Here is a 19349-nt window from a genome sequence, read left to right as displayed (position 1 = left end):
CGGCCAAGATAATCACAGCCTTTCCCAACTGGGAAAGAAGCGAGGATGACTCTGTCTTAATAGCATGGGGAGCGGGGCGAAGGAAAAAGGCCAGCTCAATTTCTTCTTCGGCTGCTTTTCTTCACACACCAGTTTACCTACTGCCCCACGCCTCGAATTGCTTCCTCTTTGTGCACTTCCAGCCATCGCAAGCACGCGGAAGCGAAGCGGGTCGGGTGCCGCCCCCCTCCGACTCTCTGCAAACAGGATGGCGCAAATGAAGCGCAGGGCAGGGCGGGCGCCTCAGCCCGAAGGCGGCAGAGCGCGGCCGAGGCGAGAGAGAGAGCGCGCGCGCACCAGAGCCGCTTCTCCGCCTCTGCGTCGAGCAGCCCCAGACAGCAGCGGTGGCGGCGGCACCAGCAGAAGCAGACGAGACCCGCAGAGCTGCGAACGCGCCCGGCTGCCGCGAGCACGGCGGAAAACTTAACGGCCCCACGCGCGTCCTCAGACACGCGCCCAGACATCTCCGCGCTGGAACGCGACGGCAACCCGGAGAGCGCGAGCCACAGCCTTGTCGCCGTTGACACCTCGGCCCCTCCGCTCCTCCACCTGCCCTCCGACGCCGCGCCCCCGGATCGCTCCGGGCCGCCTGTGTCCCGCCAGCTTCCCGCGGCAGCCTCTCTTCGGCGACAGCGGCCAAGCGGAGGCACCATGGGGAAGGAGCCGCCGGGCAAGAAGGAGGGATGCGACTGCAAGCGGTTCCTGAAGAACAACTGGCTGCTTCTCAGCACCATTCTAGCCGTGGTTCTGGGTGAGTCGCGGGGAGACCCTTTGGGAGGGAAGGGCAGGCGGGCGGCGAAGGAGACAGGCGGCTCAGGCGCTGATCTCCTCTCGCCCGTGCCCCACGCTCGTGGGAGAAGACTATGGAGATCTGCAAGCAATGTAGTTCTGTGTGGAAATCGCGCGAAAACTGGGAAGATTCCTTGAAAGAATCTGCAGGCTGGACGTTTCCCTCTGGCACTCCTGCTGAAGAAGGGCTAGGCTCTTGGGAGCAGAGGAAGATCAATTAGCAGGCTGGGAAGGTTAGGCTGGCTGAGGAAGAGGTGCCCCGGTGATATCACAATCGTATGCAGGATGTACATTAAGGAAAGTTCATCAGTCCTGTTGCAATTGTGGACAAAACTAGATTCTTCGTTTGATATCCAAATTGCTGCTTTGGTGAAATACTACCAGCACTGAAGAGCTAGTTCAGCACCGCCCTCTGTAAAAGTTGTTAAAATTAAGAAATCACAGCACTTAAATGGCAAAATCTTTCTAGTCTGCTTAGATGATTCTAAAGCTATCTGTTTAGAAATATGTCCCATATTGTTCAACAGCTCCATGTCCACCTTGGTGTCAGGTGTGATTCAATTTACAAATGTAAACCTTTTCACAGGACTAGTCCCATTGCTGTTAATTAATAATGTTTATTTAAAGGAACATTCCTTTTCTTTTCATTAAAATGTTTCTGCCTTCCCCCAGTCTTTCAACTGTAAGTCATGTTAATGACAAAATTATGAAGGTTTCGGATCCCTTCCGATGTTTTAGAAATCCCTTGTCTAATTTAAAGTGAAACTGGGTTGTCAACAGTGAGAGATTAACTGTGTTTATTTAGAAACAGGTTGTTTTGTGTTTAGTAGCACTTATACCCAAGTAGGACTGTAGGAACCTAAGCAGCAGCAACAAAGTGAAGTTGGTTGTCTCAGATAGCCAGGGTGGATATAATAGTTACTATTTGAAAGGAGGGCAATCAAGAAATTCCAAGGCAATAAGCTGTTGGAAAAACACCACAGAAGTAGGCAGTAATGAACCACTTCCATATTGTCAAGAAAATAATAAATGTCCTTATTTAGGCACTGGGAACTTGACTTGAGAATATCTTTAGCTTTTACAAACCAAACCAAAGGTGGGAAGAAAATAGATAAAGCAGCATGGTCTCTCTAACCATCAGCAAGATAATTGTCTGAAGGTGTAATGGAATGAGACAGTATTTAGTGTGGTGCAGTATTTTTCAATCTTGGCAACTTTTGGATGTATAGACTTCAAATCTTCCCCTGTCAGCATGCCAAATTTGCCTAGTTTATTATGGAAGATGAAGTCAATAAAAGAAAGCAAGTTTGAAAATGGGCCTCTTTAGGTTGGGGGTTTGAAGGAAAAAAAATTCCCCAATGTATCCTTATGGGAGATGTAGTAAAGCAGCAAGGTGGAATATTTTTCACCCCCTTCATTATAAGGCTCCCTCCTCCCCTGCGGTCATGTGGCCCAGAGCACAGAATTTGCAATCTGCATTGTGTGCATACTCAGAAACATTCACTAATGCCACTCAGGAGGAATACAGAAACTCAGAGACAGCCTATGTATTCCACTGTGATTAGACACTCACACACATGCAGAGATTCAGTATACAGTATTGAATTAGTTTACAACACACAACATTGTATTTGTTTATTACATGGAAATGTATGGCTGCTGATGGTAAAAGAGTTGAAAAGCTTTCAAGAAATCATGGTTGGTATGCTTTAGGACAGACATGTCAAACACAAGGCCCGGGGGCCGGATGCGGCCCGCAAAGTGATTTCATGTGGCCCGTGAAGCCATCCTGGAAACAGTGAGGGAATGGCCCCCACTGCCTTGGCCCTGGCCCAGGCTGGCCGAGAGCCAATGTACAATTTTGTGGTGGCCATCTATGCTGAAACGCATTCAGCCTTAGCTCCACAAGGCTGTCTGGAAACAGCGAGGAACCAGCCCCTGCTGCGTTGGCCCCACCTCCTGGGTCCATGGTACATTTCTTCATTCCTCACAAAGGGTGACACCTCCCCAGCTGCATTTCTTGCCTGTTTTTCTCCCTCATCTCAAATATTTTCCCACTACACTGTACTTAGGAAGGAAAGAAGGAAAGAAGGAGAGGGTCTGAGGGAAGTCCTGTCCTGCTGCCCTTTCACCATCCCCATGCCCCCTGCTACTGGCCTATCCTGGGGGGTCTCCCATCCTATTGCTAAGGAAGCTTTGGATACAAAGTGGGTCTCCTCCCATGGAGAGGGAATGGGTCTCCCTCTCACTTCACCCTCGTACCCATCATGAACAACCTGGGTAAGGAGAGCAAGCACAGCAGCAGCAGCCTTGAGGAGGAGGTAAGTGCAGCTGGGCGCCCCCTTGGGGAAGTGGGGCTGGGCTTGGTGCCGCGGGTGCTCGAGGGCCAGGATGGGCATTTGACCTCTGCTGCCCAGGGCTCCCGGCAGCCCACACCACCATCAAGCCCCCCCCGCCGCATGGCCTGAGAGGAACAGTGAGGCTCCTCCAGTGGACCATGCCTTGGCACTTGCCCTGGTCCCACCCCCTTCTGCCAGAGACCCTCAGATCTGTCCCACTCCTGCCCAGGCCCCCACAGGCACCCTTGAAGCAAATGATGTAGAGCTGGTCATGCTCACCCAGTAGGCCACACCCATTCCATTCACACCCACCCAGTAGGCCACACCCACCCTGGCTACACCCCCCTGGCCCCCCCAATGTCAACCGCAATGCTGATGCGGCCCTCAATGAAATTGAGTTTGACACTCCTGCTTTAGGATATAGATGACCAAAACTTTCATCTACTTTCCATTCTTGAAAATAGTGTCATCACTTTCTATGTTATCCAAGCCATATATAGCACAAACTGGTTTTCCAGCGTGATTGACTACTAGAAATAGATGCTTGTTTTCAAATATACGATACAACTCATTTCAATTTAAATTTTTCCAAACATATAAATCACCCTTGACCATTGTTCCCTACATTTTTATTTATTTATGTATTTATTTATTTATAAACAAACAAACAAACAAACTTGGGATTGGGGCATTAATTACATACTTACCCATCATATTACTCCTTACGTGATATGCAATATTATGAAAAGTGCAGAAAAAGTAAGAAATAATAAGCCGAAATAATGATGTCATGGAGAAAGAAATGAAACATACCAAATCTGCCTTATACTGACACCATTCATTATACTGCACCATACTTTTCTACCTTTACAAACCAACTTTGTTTCATATACTACTTCATACATTGCCTTTTGTTCTTTAAATGCCATGCTTCTCTCTTTCAGAGTATCTTATTAACCCCATCCAACCATAGCTTTTTGGTCTTCCTTTATATATTTGTTTTACATGTTGGTCCTCATTTGTTCCCTCTGTAGGGAGGAAATCCCCTGAGTGTACATTTTTCACACTGGTCACTTATGTTTATATTCAATTCCCATTAATTCATTATTCATTCTGCTTCTTTTACTACACACACTTCTTACTTAACCCTTCTCATTGTATTCAATTTATTTTCACATTTTTCCTGAGATACTCAATTCCCAGTTCTATATAGCAAAGTGTGTAGAAGGACAATTTTATTCACACCCCTTTTTACTTCCATTATGAAACATTTATTCCTCACAACAAACTGGTATTTGTATAGCTTAAAATTTGTCTCTTTTCCCAATTGTACTAAATATTTTACACAAATTAATAAATTTGCTCTTGTTTTTCATTTCCCCTTTCTTATGCAGCTACCTTTATCTTTAATGTTAATTTCAAATCCACATTGCTCACTACATATTATTTGTTTAACATTCCCTATAAATCATTAGTTTCTTAGCTAAGAATCTTTGCATTTCCTTATCATGGAATTTATTATCATTCATGTTTTATTTCCATCATACGTTGCTTTCATCATCAGCCATCAACATTCAACTTCATAGTCATGAATAATATTCCTTAATACAAGCTCATTCACCTTATCAAATGCTTTATCAATTTTTTTTACTAAGATGCTAAACAGCAAATCACACTTCCCTAATTTTGTTTATAGTCAGAATACTGCCACCAAATATTATTCCCTCTTGGTTCTTGCAGTCACTCTTGCTACCTTTCCCTTTTTGTAGTGGAACAATTATTCTAACTATCAGTTATTGGGCACAGATTCAGAGTTCACATGTATCTTAAATGTTATACAGTCTTTTTCTAAGTAATATTCATTTTTGCCATCTACTGTATATAGGCTACACCTGCAGCCTTACCATTTTTAAAAAATTCTCGTGGCATTTATAACTTCCATTTCATCAGTTTTGTTCTTGGATATATTGTTCTTATTCCCTTACCTAGAACATTAGCATTCTTTCATTTCATTATCCTATATCACAGGTCGGCAACCTGCGGCTCCGGAGCCGCATGTGGCTCTTTGCGCCTTCCCCTGCAGCTCCCAGCCTCCTCTACCATTTGCAGAGAGAGACAGAGACAGAGAGAGGCACTTGCGCTTCCCTTCTCTCTCTCTCTCTCTTTCTCTCTTTCTCTCCCTCTCTCTGCATAAAAAAGAGAGTGGCCTCACCCTGTTCGACGAGCGGACAAGCTTACTGGGCGGGGCTCCTGCCTTGGCTGCGTCTCTGCAGGAAACAGGAAGGGCAGGAGAGAGCTAGCTAGCTCAGCTATGCTGACTCAGGAATTCTGAGTTGAGTTGAAATCCATGAGTCATAAAAGAGCCGAGGTTGCCTATCCCTGAGCTTGTTGGAGAACAGCTTAAAGCCAGCTTGCCAGGTGAGCAGAAGATTGGAGAGAGGGAGAGAGAGGGAGAGAGAAAGAGAGAGAGGGAGAGAACAGAGAGACAAAGAGAGACAGAGAGAGAGACCCTTTTGACATTTAAAATGAAGATAACATTGCATATATCCTTTTTTACCTTTAAAATATATATACACACACACACACATACATACAAATACACACACACACACACACACACATATTTATATACACCTATAATAAAAGTAAAAAAGGATATATGCACCGTTATCTTCATTTTAGCTATCAAAAGGGTTTTGCGGCTCCCAGTGTTTTGTTTTCGGTGGGAAATGGGTCCAAGTGGCTCTTTGAGTGTTTTGAGTTGCCTATCCCTGTCCTATATCATTTCATCACATTTAGTTTTAATTCCTTCATTCTTTTGGAGATTTTTTGTTTTATATTCATTCATGTCTAAAACTTTTGTTTCACTCTGCATTTTAATGCACCTTTTCCTTACTCTTTTTGAATTCATTGCTTTCAACTATTTTACACACACACACAGACACACAAAATGTACTTTATCTGTTTTTCAGTTTCCTTTTGGCAGAATTATTCCCTTACATGTATTTTTTTTCATCCATAGCCAATATCACCAAAATAACTAAGCATTATATTCATATACTGAAGCGTTGCTTTAATGAATCAGTTGCAGGGATGATTTTCCATTATTAACAAATGTCCAGTAAATCAGCAAGTATGACATTACAGCAACAACTGGTTGATTATATCATTATGAAAAATCATACAAATTACATAATTGTGACAATTTACATCATTAGGGAAATGACACAAATTGCAATAGATAAGAGTCTGGATATGTGCAAAGTCTATTTCATCAAGGTCCCATGTATCATAGTTTCATTATATGTTAGTTAATTCTCTCAAACAGAAATGTTTTTATTTGAGTGGATGTGTAATGACTTTTATTACAATCAGCAGTTGATCCCATTTTTCTTCTCGAGCAAAATGCTTTGGCCTGCAAAAATGATTTTTAAGGTAACATACAAGCAAAGCCCCATTTATTTAAATGGGAATGTAACTTTTTGTAATTTTCAATTGATTTTGAAATCTGCAAATCTGTCAAATTTCAACTTCGCCATGCTTCTTTGAGACTAAAACTCAAAATATTGTTTATTCTTTATTTCCTTAATGCTAGTGAATAGCAGCTTAAGGAGAGTTAGTTGAACATTTTATTTTCCAGATGCAGAGTGTGCATATTAAGTGTGCACTGATGTTTAACCTCATGTCGTTACCAGTCTCACGATGTTCAAAAGGATTTGCTAATATATCTATGAATACATTTGATTTTTGCAATACTTCATTGCAAAGTATAGTGTAATGGTAGATACCATACCCAATTTTATAACCTTTTCTGCTGTGACTGTTAAGCAAATCACTGGAGTTTTTAAGTGAATCATGTGGACATTAAACGAATCCAGTTGCCTCCATTGACTATCCCAAATGCAACTAGTGATCACATGACTCTAAGAGGCAGCAAATATTTGCCAGTTCTGAACACCCACATTTTGATCCTGTGACCATGGCGATGCTTTAATGGTCATAACTTCAAGAACCAGTCATAAGTGACTTTTTTCAGTGCTATTGTAACTTTGAACAGTTGTTAAACGAATGGTTGTGTATCGAGCTCCAGTCAGATTTTGTTAAATTCTTCCTGGAAATAAAAGAATCCTCATTGACTCCAAATTGTAATATTGAAGTTGCCTATAGTGTGCTGAATGCACTTCTCCAAAGATTTATATACAGTACCCCTAACAGAACTGAACTACAATGTTTTGAGGGGCATTTGCCTAATCATGCAGAAGGAAGAGAACAGTAAACAGAAATATTTTACTGCAGAGTAGAAAATACATTCTTTAGATATATAACTATATAAACATTCACAGAGTTCCTAAAGAACAAACTACACTATCAAATATAAAATAATATATTCAGAAGGAATTTACTAAAAAGTAGAAAGGTGTTTCTTCGGCATATAATCTTATACTCCTATACAGGTAGTCCTCGACTTACGACTACAACTGAGCCCAATTTTTTTTTTTTGCTAAGCGAGGTATTTGTTAAGTGAGTTTTACACCATTTAACAACCTTTCTTGCTAAGTGTTAAGTGAATCACTGCAGTTATTAAGTTAGTAACACAGTTGTAAAGTGAATCTGGCTTCCCCAATGCTTCATCCACCTTGTTGTAGAAGATTTGACAATTGTAACTTTGAAAATCAAAGCATAAAGAAATTGGGATAAAGAAATTGTAAGGAAATACAGAAAATGGGGTGGGATTGAATGTGAGTAATTCAAAACTCATCTGAGACATTCTATAGCTGTTTACCAGGATGTCAATTATTTTCTTCAGTGTCTCTACTGTATTACTCCTTGTTGTTACATTAAATGAGGTTCCTGTGGCTCCTCAGGTAGCTAATGCTAATGTCAAAAGTATAGCTGTTCAGTTTATACTGAAGAGTAAATTCCTTGTGTTTCTTCTAGAAATCTAATGAGCAATCTAAACTTAAACAAAGGTTAAATCATTTGATACAATTTCTGAATATATTTCCACGTCATACATGCATTGTCAAAGTTTCTGTTTCTTTCATCTTAGCTTGCTTTAATTCTCATCCTTTCAAAGGCTTAACAAATAATTGATGAGAATTCTTTCCTGTTATCAGGTAATTCTCTAGCAAAGAGGAAAGTTGCTAGAAAGTAGAAAGGGAAAAGGTGAAAAATATCACATAGTGGGGAGACTTATATTCATATCCTTATTGCATTCCACTTGGAAGAAGGAGGCGGGGTTAATTAGATCAGTTTTGTGATCTAGTGTTATGATCAACAGAGTAATATACTGTACATGATGAAACTTTGATTTGGTTTACGTTATCATAAAGAAGTACATATCTTAAATACCATGGTTTACCATTTTTTTCAGAATCTGAATTAAAAGTATAGATTTCTTTCATGAAGTACAAAGTCAGTTAGATAAAGAAGTATTTAATAAAAGATAAGCATTTATAAACACAAAACTCCTATTCTTATGTTCCTATTTAAGAGAGGGTCAAGTCATGTCATCTAGGTCCATGCAAATATTAACAAAGTAGTTGACATTTATAGCTCTTTAAACGATTGAAGCAGTTAAGGAAAATATGTGTCAATAGAACAAAGTTATGGTATAATAAAAATCAAGCTGTAGAGATGAAATTTGTGAGGCCTTTATGTCCATAATGGGTTTTCTAAAATATATTTTAGAATTCATCTTGAGCTATTGCAGTTTCCACCTTATAGAGATAGTTGGTACTGAATAAACATTTAGTTTACTGTTAAAACAGAGTTACATTTATTGAGTTACAGCTATCTGTTAAAGATAATAGTATGAAAAATCAGAATAGCAACATTTTAATTCATTATGCCTGAATTAATCTGACTTTAGGCAAATGTATATACTTAGGAAAATCCTATGGAAATCAGTCAAGAAAATTCCCAGAAAAAGTGTTACACAATTGAAACTATATCTGTCTTACACATCTGTCCTGTACCTTTAAAACCAAAAATAAGTTAGCAGTACAAGTATTATCTATGACTAAATTTAATTAGCTGGATCAACTCACAGACGAAGTGTGTTATTACTTAATGGCTGAGTTAAAAAGAAAAAAGAATCCCACAAATCCAAATAGGGGATTATATGTAATTTCACAAAAGGTACATTAATCAATCCTCTAATTACATAAGTATGATGCTGTAAATTTCAGAGATTTCAGATGAAACCACACTAAAAAAAACATACCTTCTGGCTTAGCATATTGTCTGACTCCAGCTATTTTAGTAATCTTGGGTTCCATTTATAATGAACCCAGTGACGAGGAACCCAGTCTTAACACCTTGCCCCATACTTTCTGCCAATGTATTTTCAGCAAGAGACACCTACAAATAAGTACAGCTTTTATTTTGCTGTTAAAATATGGTTCAATCAAACATGCTAATGTTAAATCTATATTCTTTAAAAATAGCCAGCCAAAATAACAAAATGTTTTAAGTTAAATCTATGTCTGTATATATGCATACAACCATATGCATACATTATTTACACACCAATTGGAATGGAGAGCTTAAGTTTAAAATCTGAAAACTATGAGATAAAGCAGTAATTTAAAGGTATCCTTAACTCTCAAGCTCTGTTGTTTGGCAAACATTACTTCCATCTGCCCCAGGCTATTAATATTGATGACTAAATTCTCTAATGGCTTTGAGCAAAACCCTCTGATCTCTACCACACACATAAGGATCCAAATGGGTGGCAGTAATAACCTCAATACAAATGATCAAGGTAATCTTACTGCTCAGTAAACCGAATATTTGTATAATTCATTTCCCCAGACATAACGCCTAGGGAGGTGATAAAGCATAATGGTAAGGCCATATACCTTAATTAAAAATTGCTCTTCATATATGAAGTTATGATCTGGGCAGCAAATATGACTGTTTGAGACTGAGGTGGGAAAAGAAGGGAGCAAAGTCACAGTCTTTAACAATCAATCCTTCATTTTTTTTCTCTCTTTTTATTAATATGTCTTATTCTGTAATTTATTTCACATTTTAGGAATAGGACTAGGACTTGCTGTTCGGGAATATGGAAAGCTCTCCAACCTGGACAAATTTTACTTTGCATTTCCTGGAGAAGTTCTGATGAGAATGCTCAAACTCATCATATTGCCATTAATTATATCAAGCATGATAACAGGTAAGAAAAATGGTGTTTGCATTTGTCTTTTTCTTAACAGAGGTTAAAAACTATTTAGTTAAAAATAGTACATATTTAGACTTGTTCCAGTCTGGTACTGTGTCTACTTTAGTAAAAGTTTCCCAGTGAATCAACTTTGTGAGGATGAGTTGTGTTATTGAAAAATATTAGAAAAATCAAACTCTTTCAAAAGCAAGGAAATGATTTCTAAATAATCCAAACAAAATCTTAGTTTAAATATCCAGCAGGTCTAAAAAGCATATCTCTGCCTTTTAAAAATATGTTGCTAATTGAGTCATAGCACGATTGTTGTTTTGATATTTTTAAAACAAGCTTCTAAAGAAACAGCACATTTTACAAGAATGGGATGCTTGAGGAACTGTTACAAGTAGTCCTCAACTTACAACAGTTCATTTAGTGACCATTCAAAGCTACAATGGCACTAAAATAAGTGACTTATGATCGTTTTTCACACTTACAATCATTCCCGATGGACATCTGATTAAAATTCAGATGCTTGGCAACAGATTCATATTTATGATCACATGATCCTGGTGTTCATTAATTTAACAACTGCAGTGATTCACTTAACAACTGTGACAAAAAGGTAGTAAAATGGAGCAAAACTCACTTAACAAATGTCTCACTTAACAACATAAATTTTGGGCTCAATTATGATCGTTAAGTCGAGGACTACCTGTATTTCTCTCTTTGTTAATATTTCCAGTAAAATGGAGTTTGACTATCAACAATTGAAAATAAATACTCAATGTAGAATGACATCTGGGTTCTCTTCCCCAAATACTCACTCAGTGGTAAAAATACACCCACACACTGAATAATCCTATTTCTGCTAAAATAACCAGGGACTTTAAGGTTAGAATAAGTTTAAACAATTAAGGCTTATATTCACAGTTTAACTTCCTCCTTTCCAGACAAGAAAAAAAATTGATTGGTAAATGAAGAAAATAAAGTATACAAATTTGGTGGGTCTTTATTGGTCTCACATGACTAACAGATTGTACGTTTTTACTTTAAATGGATTAATTTCAAGTAAAACACTTTCTGTAGTGGAATGGGGGTGCAGTATAATAAATTGTAACATGGCTTCTTACCATAAAGCAAGGAACTATTAGACTTGAAATAAACCTGCTGGATTCTGAGTATCTCCTACAACTTTGTTGATATTTAACAAGGACAATAATAAATTCTATGTAATAAATTGCAATTTATGAAAACACAGATGTAAGAGAAAGAAAAAAGACAATGTATAAACCTTGTGATTGAAAGCAAATTAGGAGCAGCATATTGCAAGCCAAAATTATAAGGCTTGCAATATATTGCTAATCACATAGATGAGGGAGTGGACTCATTCTCTATTATCCTAGCAGATAGAAGGAGAATTGTTGTTGTTATTATAAGATTTAGAAACTGCTAGACTCTATTGGGGCTCTAGGCCAGCGGTTCTCAACCTTTTTATACAACGACCCCCGGTGAGACGGACGTGCCGCGCATGCGCGGTGGCGCCCCATGCACGGCACGCATGCGCGGCGGCGCACGCATGCGCGGCAGCGCCCCCTGAGGGGGGAAAATGGCAGATCGCGTTGTTTGGCGACCCCCGTAAAATGGTCGTTCGACCCCAAATGGGGTCGCAACCCATAGGTTGAGAACCGCTGCTCTAGGCAGTTCACCATGTAAAACAGGCATGTCAAACTCGTGACATCATGTGACATCGCACGACATATTGGAGCTTTTTCGCCATTGCCGGCAATGGGATGGGCGCGGGTCCGGTATGATGAAACTGGCCCGTGAGCCTGCAGTTTGACACCCCTGATGTAAAATAATCAACAAATACTATTGGGACTCAGTTGGCTAACTTCCTTAAAACTGAATAGGTTCTAGCAGGAGGAACTGTCTGTCTATATGAGTTGTCAGCATCAGAACAGGTTGCCACATGAAGTGATAATTTGCTGGAGATCTTCAGAGACAGAATGACCATCTGTCAAAGATGGAGTCCTTCACTTAGCAGGGGCAAGGATTAGGTGAATTCTAAGGTTATCTCTAACACCACAATTGATAAATGGATAGTAATTGGTACTAATCCCACAAGAACTGTATCTGGGTGGGGGAAACCATAATAGTATAAAGCTGTCATTAGAAAAAAATGAAGCAGAAAAGCTACATAGCAAAGATGATTCAGGCCATGAACTCTAGTAATTCTAGAGTTGGGAAATCACAGAAACATGTACTAAGGCTTGAAGTTAATTAACAATGAATACTTGAAAAAAATATTTGTGTTACCTTTTTGTAAATATTAAATAAAATTAAGTCATTCAAATAAATGTGAATTATGGAAGAAAGCTGCCTATTAATACAAGATTGCCAGGGTAGGAAATAGAGAAAGGCATGGTGTCAATATAAGTCTCTAGAAATATATTTATGATGACCCACTTTGGCACCTTCTAATTGGCAGCACTGGAAGAAATGTTTGATAATATATTTATCTTTTGGCAGCAGGAATGGTTTGTTTATCATGAACTTCAACCTACAGTTCTGCAGGCACTTATTTATCAAATCTAATCTATTAAATCTATAATTTACCTTTACCACATAATCATATAATATATTGCTGAATAGAGCTTTTTCTACTGTGTTTGCAGAGTATATGGTCAGTTTAATGTTGATAGTGTGCATCCAGTAATATCCATGTATAGATTTGTCTTTTAAGCTAGTGGAGTAAGGTACGGTATATACTATGAAGACTAAGTTTTCTTGGAAGATTAGTCTGTCTCCTCTTTGTTCTGCAGACTGGGAAGAATTTTTTTCCATTTTTCTGATGCCATTTTACTTCCATCATTAATATTACATGAATTAATCAACATGAATACAATGTTTAGTATTACATTTGGGATGAAATGATGTATTGACCACTCACTGTAATCCAGCCGCACATTCAACTTTTGATTCCTCTGGAATTTGGAGCATTGAATATTGGTTGGCCTACCTTAGATTTTGAGATCATTGATCATTTCTGGGATTGTTTCACAGCACTAACTTTGATACCCTTTTGTTAATAATGATGGCTATACTCCATTTCTTCTGTAATTTTCTTGCTTGCAATAGAAGAGTTGAGGCTATGAAATGATCCATTTCAATCCATTCCAGTTTGCTGAATACTAGAATATTTTTTATTTACTTACTAACTTATTTCAGTGTTTAATGTTGATCTTTCTACTGTGAAAACTTGACATTTGCTTTAGTTTATGGTTACATACCAATGCAGCATTGAACTTTCCTTTTGCTTCTGGGCACATCCAAAGTACTATTCATACTTGTTTATTACTCTATCTTGTTCCATATTTCCTGAACTAAGAGGGGGGGGAGTGTTGGGAGGGTCATCTTTTAGTATTATGTTGACATTATCCTGATTCTAAATGCCCATTTATTGTTCTGGACAAAATTTTGGACTTGTTTTCTTCTCTCTTTCCCTCCATTTACATATGCCCCGAGCCTCTACAATTGAGTGTTGGAGAAAGTTGGTGGCTTGCAAATCTGTATCAGCCCTCATCATAGCTTTCAGTAAACATACAACATATTTGCAGCCAAGGAGTTTTGCCATTGTACAATAACACAGATAAACACAAAAACCTGTACTAAAAATGGTGTGGAGAACAGGATGTTACAATTTAGTTGTCCAGGTTGAATTGCTAAGATGCCTGCTAACTTCTATCGCTACTCAACTTGCCATAAAAACTGGGGGGAGGGGTAGGAAGCGTGAGAAGGAAACAGGAGTCTAAGAAGTCATCCATGAACCGTGAGAGCCAAGGTCGCTAACACAGGTATCTGACGGAGAAGTGGACCATTTTCATAAGAAACCAAAGAAGTATGATTGGGCAATGTGAACACGTGGTGGGTGGGGGTTATGGGAAGCTATTGTTAACTAAGCAGATTTTCATGCGGGAAAACCAGAACTGGTTTTGCTTCTTCAGTTCTGAAATGTGTACTCAATAAAGTTTTATCCTTTATGGCATTTCAAAGTCTTGAAGATTCCTTGATTTTGAGATCGCTTGTCAGGCAGTTGACATTCGTACTTTCCTTTTTCTGTGGAAGGGATGGTGAGGGAATTTTTGTTACTCCAGGAAGCCTTCAGTGGGTGAAGATTTTTATATAATTCCAAGCCAATCAGATGGAGGAAGGACATGTTCTTTCCTGGCTTTCAACGTTCCAGTGTTGGCAGAGATGAAGACAATCACAATGGCAACTTCAAACTGGTTTGGAGAGGTTAAGAATAGACTCAGTGTTGTGTGGAAGTGGCCATTGTCTAAAGTAGCAATGGGCAACTCATGGCGTAAGGAATCCTGACTGCTTTTCTACCAGATCAGATTGCTATTGGGTTTTTTTTCTGCTCATGTAACTGTGAAACAAGCCTTGTTAAACAAGATCAGCGGGAAAGGGTCTATCTCCCCAGTGGTCCTGCTCAAAATTCCTGGTCTCCTAAGCAGCAAATGAAAAGTCTACAGATAATGTTGGTGTATGATGAGAAACATCTTCTTTGTTTTCCTCTATTGTTTTCTAAGATTGCAAGTTTCCTGCTTATACTAGTAACAGGATTGTGGGAAGGGAATGGGCATGTATGGATATTTGTAGATAAGTGTATATCCTGTCATCTAATGCAGCCATTATGATGCATATTATTTAATTTTTAGATGTTTTTGAAAGGTAAATATTTTGGAAAATTGTGAAAAAACATTTTTTTTCTTTATTTTTTTACAAAAAGGAGGAAGCAACTGTCTTAGAAGAATTAATTATATTTTACTAGCCAGATTCATTGTTCAAAAGACAGAAAAAGAGTTCTTCAGTTTCATTAATATTTGATCTTCAGTTTCTCACATTTAGACACTGTTTTTTTCATCTTTATGAAATCCTTTCCTTTAATATATAATTTCCTTTAAAATTGCTGTTTGTTTTTATATCTGTAATTTGCATTATATAATTTTAATCCTAACATAAGGACTAACAATTTCCAAACAGCACTATTTGATACAGTGTTAAAATCAGAGTCTAATAAAAACTCCATTGTAAGATAGTTAAATGTTCAAAACTGACCAAGCTAATTCCTGGCATATGTCTAAAACCCATACACTTTTGAAGTTTTGGACAGGTTACTTTAATGTTGTTGTCACCTGTGGGGCTCAGTATCTGTCACCTAGGAGGGTACTCAGTGGCGGGATTCAAATATGGGAACAACCGGTTCTCTGTGTGGATGTCACTTCCGAAAGTCCATTCTGGGCATGGCAACAAAAAATTAGCTACCGGTTCTGCTGAAGTGGTGTGAATTTATTTATTTATTTATGAGACTTATATACCGCTTTAAATGCAAGCACTCTCTAAGCGGTGTACACCAGTAAGCAATGTATATTTATATTTACATTGCCCCCAACAATCTGGGTCCTCATTTTACCTACCCCGGAAGGATGGAAGGCTGAGTCAACCTTGAGCCGGTGAGATTTGAACCGCTGACCTGCTGAACACAGTCAGCTAAAGTGGCCTGCAGTACTGCACTCTAACTGCTGCGCCACCTCGGGGCTACAAGACCTCTATGCTAAGCGTTTAACTCCTGTCCAAGAAGATTGACTAAAACAGACTTACTCTGAGTCCCTTCTCTTAGGTGATCAGTGTTTCTCAAGATCAGATGAGCCCCCATTCGGCTGAGTTTTAGGAGAACTGTACAAATTCAGCTTTTTAAGAAAACCCTGCAAGAATATCTGATATATGCTGGAGCCTCCACCCTTGGTTTTGTTTGTATTTTTATTATTCCTCATTAATCATAGTCTTTATTTTTATGTTGTTTTTTTCTTTCTAATGGTTAGTTTGCACTTTTCTGAAATTGTTTTACTATTGTCATCATACTGTAAAAAGAGAAAGTATGCTCCTGAGTATTTCTGGGATGGAGTAGCATATAAATCTCTCTCTCTCTTTTTCTCTGACATATGTATTTTTGTGTTTGTGTATTTCAAATCTATGAGAGGTATGTGTGCATGCACACATACTTTAGATAGATAGATAGATAGATAGATAGATAGATAGATAGATAGATAGATAGATAGATAGATAGATAGATGGATGGATGGATGGATAATCTTTATTGTCATTTTTTTTACTGTGGGCACACTGGCACACATTAAAAATGAAATTCTGTTGCCTGCTCTTAGAAGTGTACACATGCATAACACATATATAAGCATGCTATATGCAACATATGTATATACCTACACCCCTACATATAAATACATATAAATATTAATCCCTGTCCATCTTGAATACATAGTGGAAAGCGGAAGCTTGAGAGTTCATAAGGTTAATACTGTATGAAACAAAACTGTGACTGAATTTGGATGTTCTGCTTTGGATGCCATGAAGCCTCCTCCCAGAAAGTAACAAGGAAACTTTTTGAGTCAGTGTTGACTTCTGGCAACTGCCTGAACAAGTTCCTGCAGTTTTCTTGGCAAGGTTGTTTTGAGAAATGGTTTGTCATTGCTTGCTTCCAAGAGCTGAGATTGACTGGCCCAAGGTCATCTGGCTGGCTCTGTGCCTAAACTGGGCCCAGAACTCATGGTCTTTATGTTTCTATCTGACACTACAACCACTAGACCCAACTAGCTCAACTTCACTTTTTTTGTCCCCAGTTTTCTTAATAGGTCTACCTCAGCTCAGCTCAGCCAGGGGACATCTTCAAAAAGCTTGCTTTCGAGTTGACTGGCAAGTGGGCAGTCATAAAATTGAATTAATTGATGAATTAATATGATTGTTTTCAAGTCTTACATGCTTATAAGATATATAACTAAATGTTTATATCTCTCTGGCATTAGTCACTGAAATGTAGTTTGCAAAAATGAGTCAGTCACTCTTGCTATCTAATGAGCTTCAGGTAATAGCTATGACTGTCAAGCTTTCGCATGTAGGAAAGAGAAAGGTGGTTGTGATTTTTCATTCAGTGTTGGCTGTTGGAAATTTTTATTTTCACTCAGACTGGTACTAAATTGAGGCAGCAGCTGGCCCTTTTATTGATGGCCTCTATTTATCATCAACTGGGGCCCATTTCACAATTATTTCTGGAAGAGTTATCTCCGTGGCTCTGTAAATTTTTTTACTAATTTGTCCTTCACACCTTTGTGGGGATTATAATATGTGTATTGATCCCTCACCAATGGCACAGGAGTTTTGTTCTTTAAAAGTATGGTCTAATTTTTTCAACCTTTGATTTAGCATTGTCTTCAGTTATTTCATATTCCCTGGATTTACTTTTGTCCTTTTGGTCTTTCTTTCTTTCTTTCTTTCTTTCTTTCTTTCTTTCTTTCTTTCTTTCTTTCTTTCTTTCTTTCTTTCTTTCTTTCTTTCTTCTGGTATGGGCGTATTACATGATTACTATGTTGAATGCTCACATAGCTCATTTTCAATTTTTAGAACTGTCTTTACAGTTCTATGTATTGCCAAATTTTTCTCATCCTGTCTCTTTCTTTTTTGTAAATTCTACTATTGTGGCTTTTTAAGCTGCTTTGTTTACTAATAGCACCATAATGTTCTGGATAGGGTTGTCCTTTGTTGTAAATTTATTTTGAAGGCCAGGCTTGTCTACCACAAAAGTCTGTAACTGTGAAGACCAAAGAGTCCTGATTAGATGTTCACAAGGAGATATGTATAGGCTGTGGACATGTACAGAATAGTCTTTTTACCTTCACTCTAAACAGACTTTCTTTCAAGCTATTATTCAGTCTTGTGCCAAAGCATTACGGTATTAGGTTTCTTCCACCTTCTGTTCTTTTTCTTCTTTTTCCCTTTTTTATTATACAGATGCTTCCTTTTTATTATATTGTAAAACATACATAATACAATATTGAATTGGTTCAATATTAATTAAAGTTTATTAACATTGTAATGTTTAGAGTGAAGGTAAAAAGTGAAATACTATTAATATTCATTACAATTTAAACTCACTCTTAATGAACATGATTATTTAGGTGTTTCATCCAGAATTGAATATAATAAAAAAGATACTGCAGATTGCATCAAAGTATTTGTTGTACAATAAAAATTTCTATCTTAAACTATTACTTAGTATTAAAGCTTTCATTGTATTGATATTTAGCGTTCTTTGTGAATGTTTTTAAAAAAGGAAAGAAAAAAGATGAACAAAGCAAATTTGACAACAATTAAAATATAAGAGAAAAAAGAGAAGGGTTTTCAATATCATTGTTATGCTGCTGATACTCACGTCTATGGGGTCTTGATGACAGTGCATGGTCAGCCATGATGTAAGGTTTTATTAGCTTTTGATTTTAGAAGTCCTCTCATTATCACCACAAGATAAATACTGTATGGATAAAACAAAAATTGTGCATCTTTTCCACTCTCCGTTATATTTATTTTTATGACTTCCATATTGTTACAAATTCCTCTCCTTACAATACATTATTGGGATTTTGCACATTTTCACTTGAGTATTTGAAGGGCGACCAAGGAAACTATGGTGTTACTGGTGCATGCTTTTTTTTCATGCTTATATTACAAGAATAATTTCCCAATAGGTGTTTCCAATTCTTTTGTCTGTCTTCATAGTCAGGAACATGGCTGTTCAAACTATTATGTAGTTTCCATGCCATTAGTTTGTTTTGTACATTACAGAGCTCATCAGTGATTCCCTATTTGGACAGAGCACAGTTCAAGCTCCTGATGCTTATATTTAGAGCCTCCAATCACAGGTCTAGGACAACTCACCACGGCCACCTCACTGCAGCCATCTTGCCATGGCCAACTTACCACCAGATAACATGCTGCAGGACAAGTGCACCTGTGATAATACAACATGATAAATTTTGTAGAAATTTCCACAAAAATGGGAATAATGTTGAAGAAACAGTGGTGTATAACATTTATCATGCTGAGTTATCCTGTGTGGAGTTGTCCCATGGCAAGTTAGCCACAGCAAGATGGCCATGGCAAAT

The 19349-nt window shown here is 38.2% G+C and overlaps 1 protein-coding gene across 1 annotated transcript in view; it reads left to right on the top strand.

Annotated features, from left to right (window-relative positions):
• The first annotated feature begins 261 nt into the window (after positions 1-261).
• Positions 262-19349, top strand: part of SLC1A1 (solute carrier family 1 member 1) — a 44817-nt gene continuing 25729 nt past the window's right edge. The window contains exons 1-2 of the mRNA XM_039364452.1: positions 262-790; positions 10207-10347. Of these exons, the coding sequence (XP_039220386.1) occupies positions 691-790; positions 10207-10347 (241 nt within the window). The 5' untranslated portion in view covers positions 262-690. The remainder of the gene's footprint in view (positions 791-10206; positions 10348-19349) is intronic.

The sequence above is a fragment of the Crotalus tigris genome, unplaced genomic scaffold (genome assembly GCF_016545835.1).
Source record: "Crotalus tigris isolate CLP2741 ecotype Arizona unplaced genomic scaffold, ASM1654583v1 scf7180000019762.1414395, whole genome shotgun sequence".
In the NCBI taxonomy this organism is placed as follows: Eukaryota; Metazoa; Chordata; class Lepidosauria; order Squamata; family Viperidae; genus Crotalus; species Crotalus tigris.
Note: the sequence above shows the minus strand (reverse complement) of the source record. Positions and strands in the feature narration are given on the sequence as shown.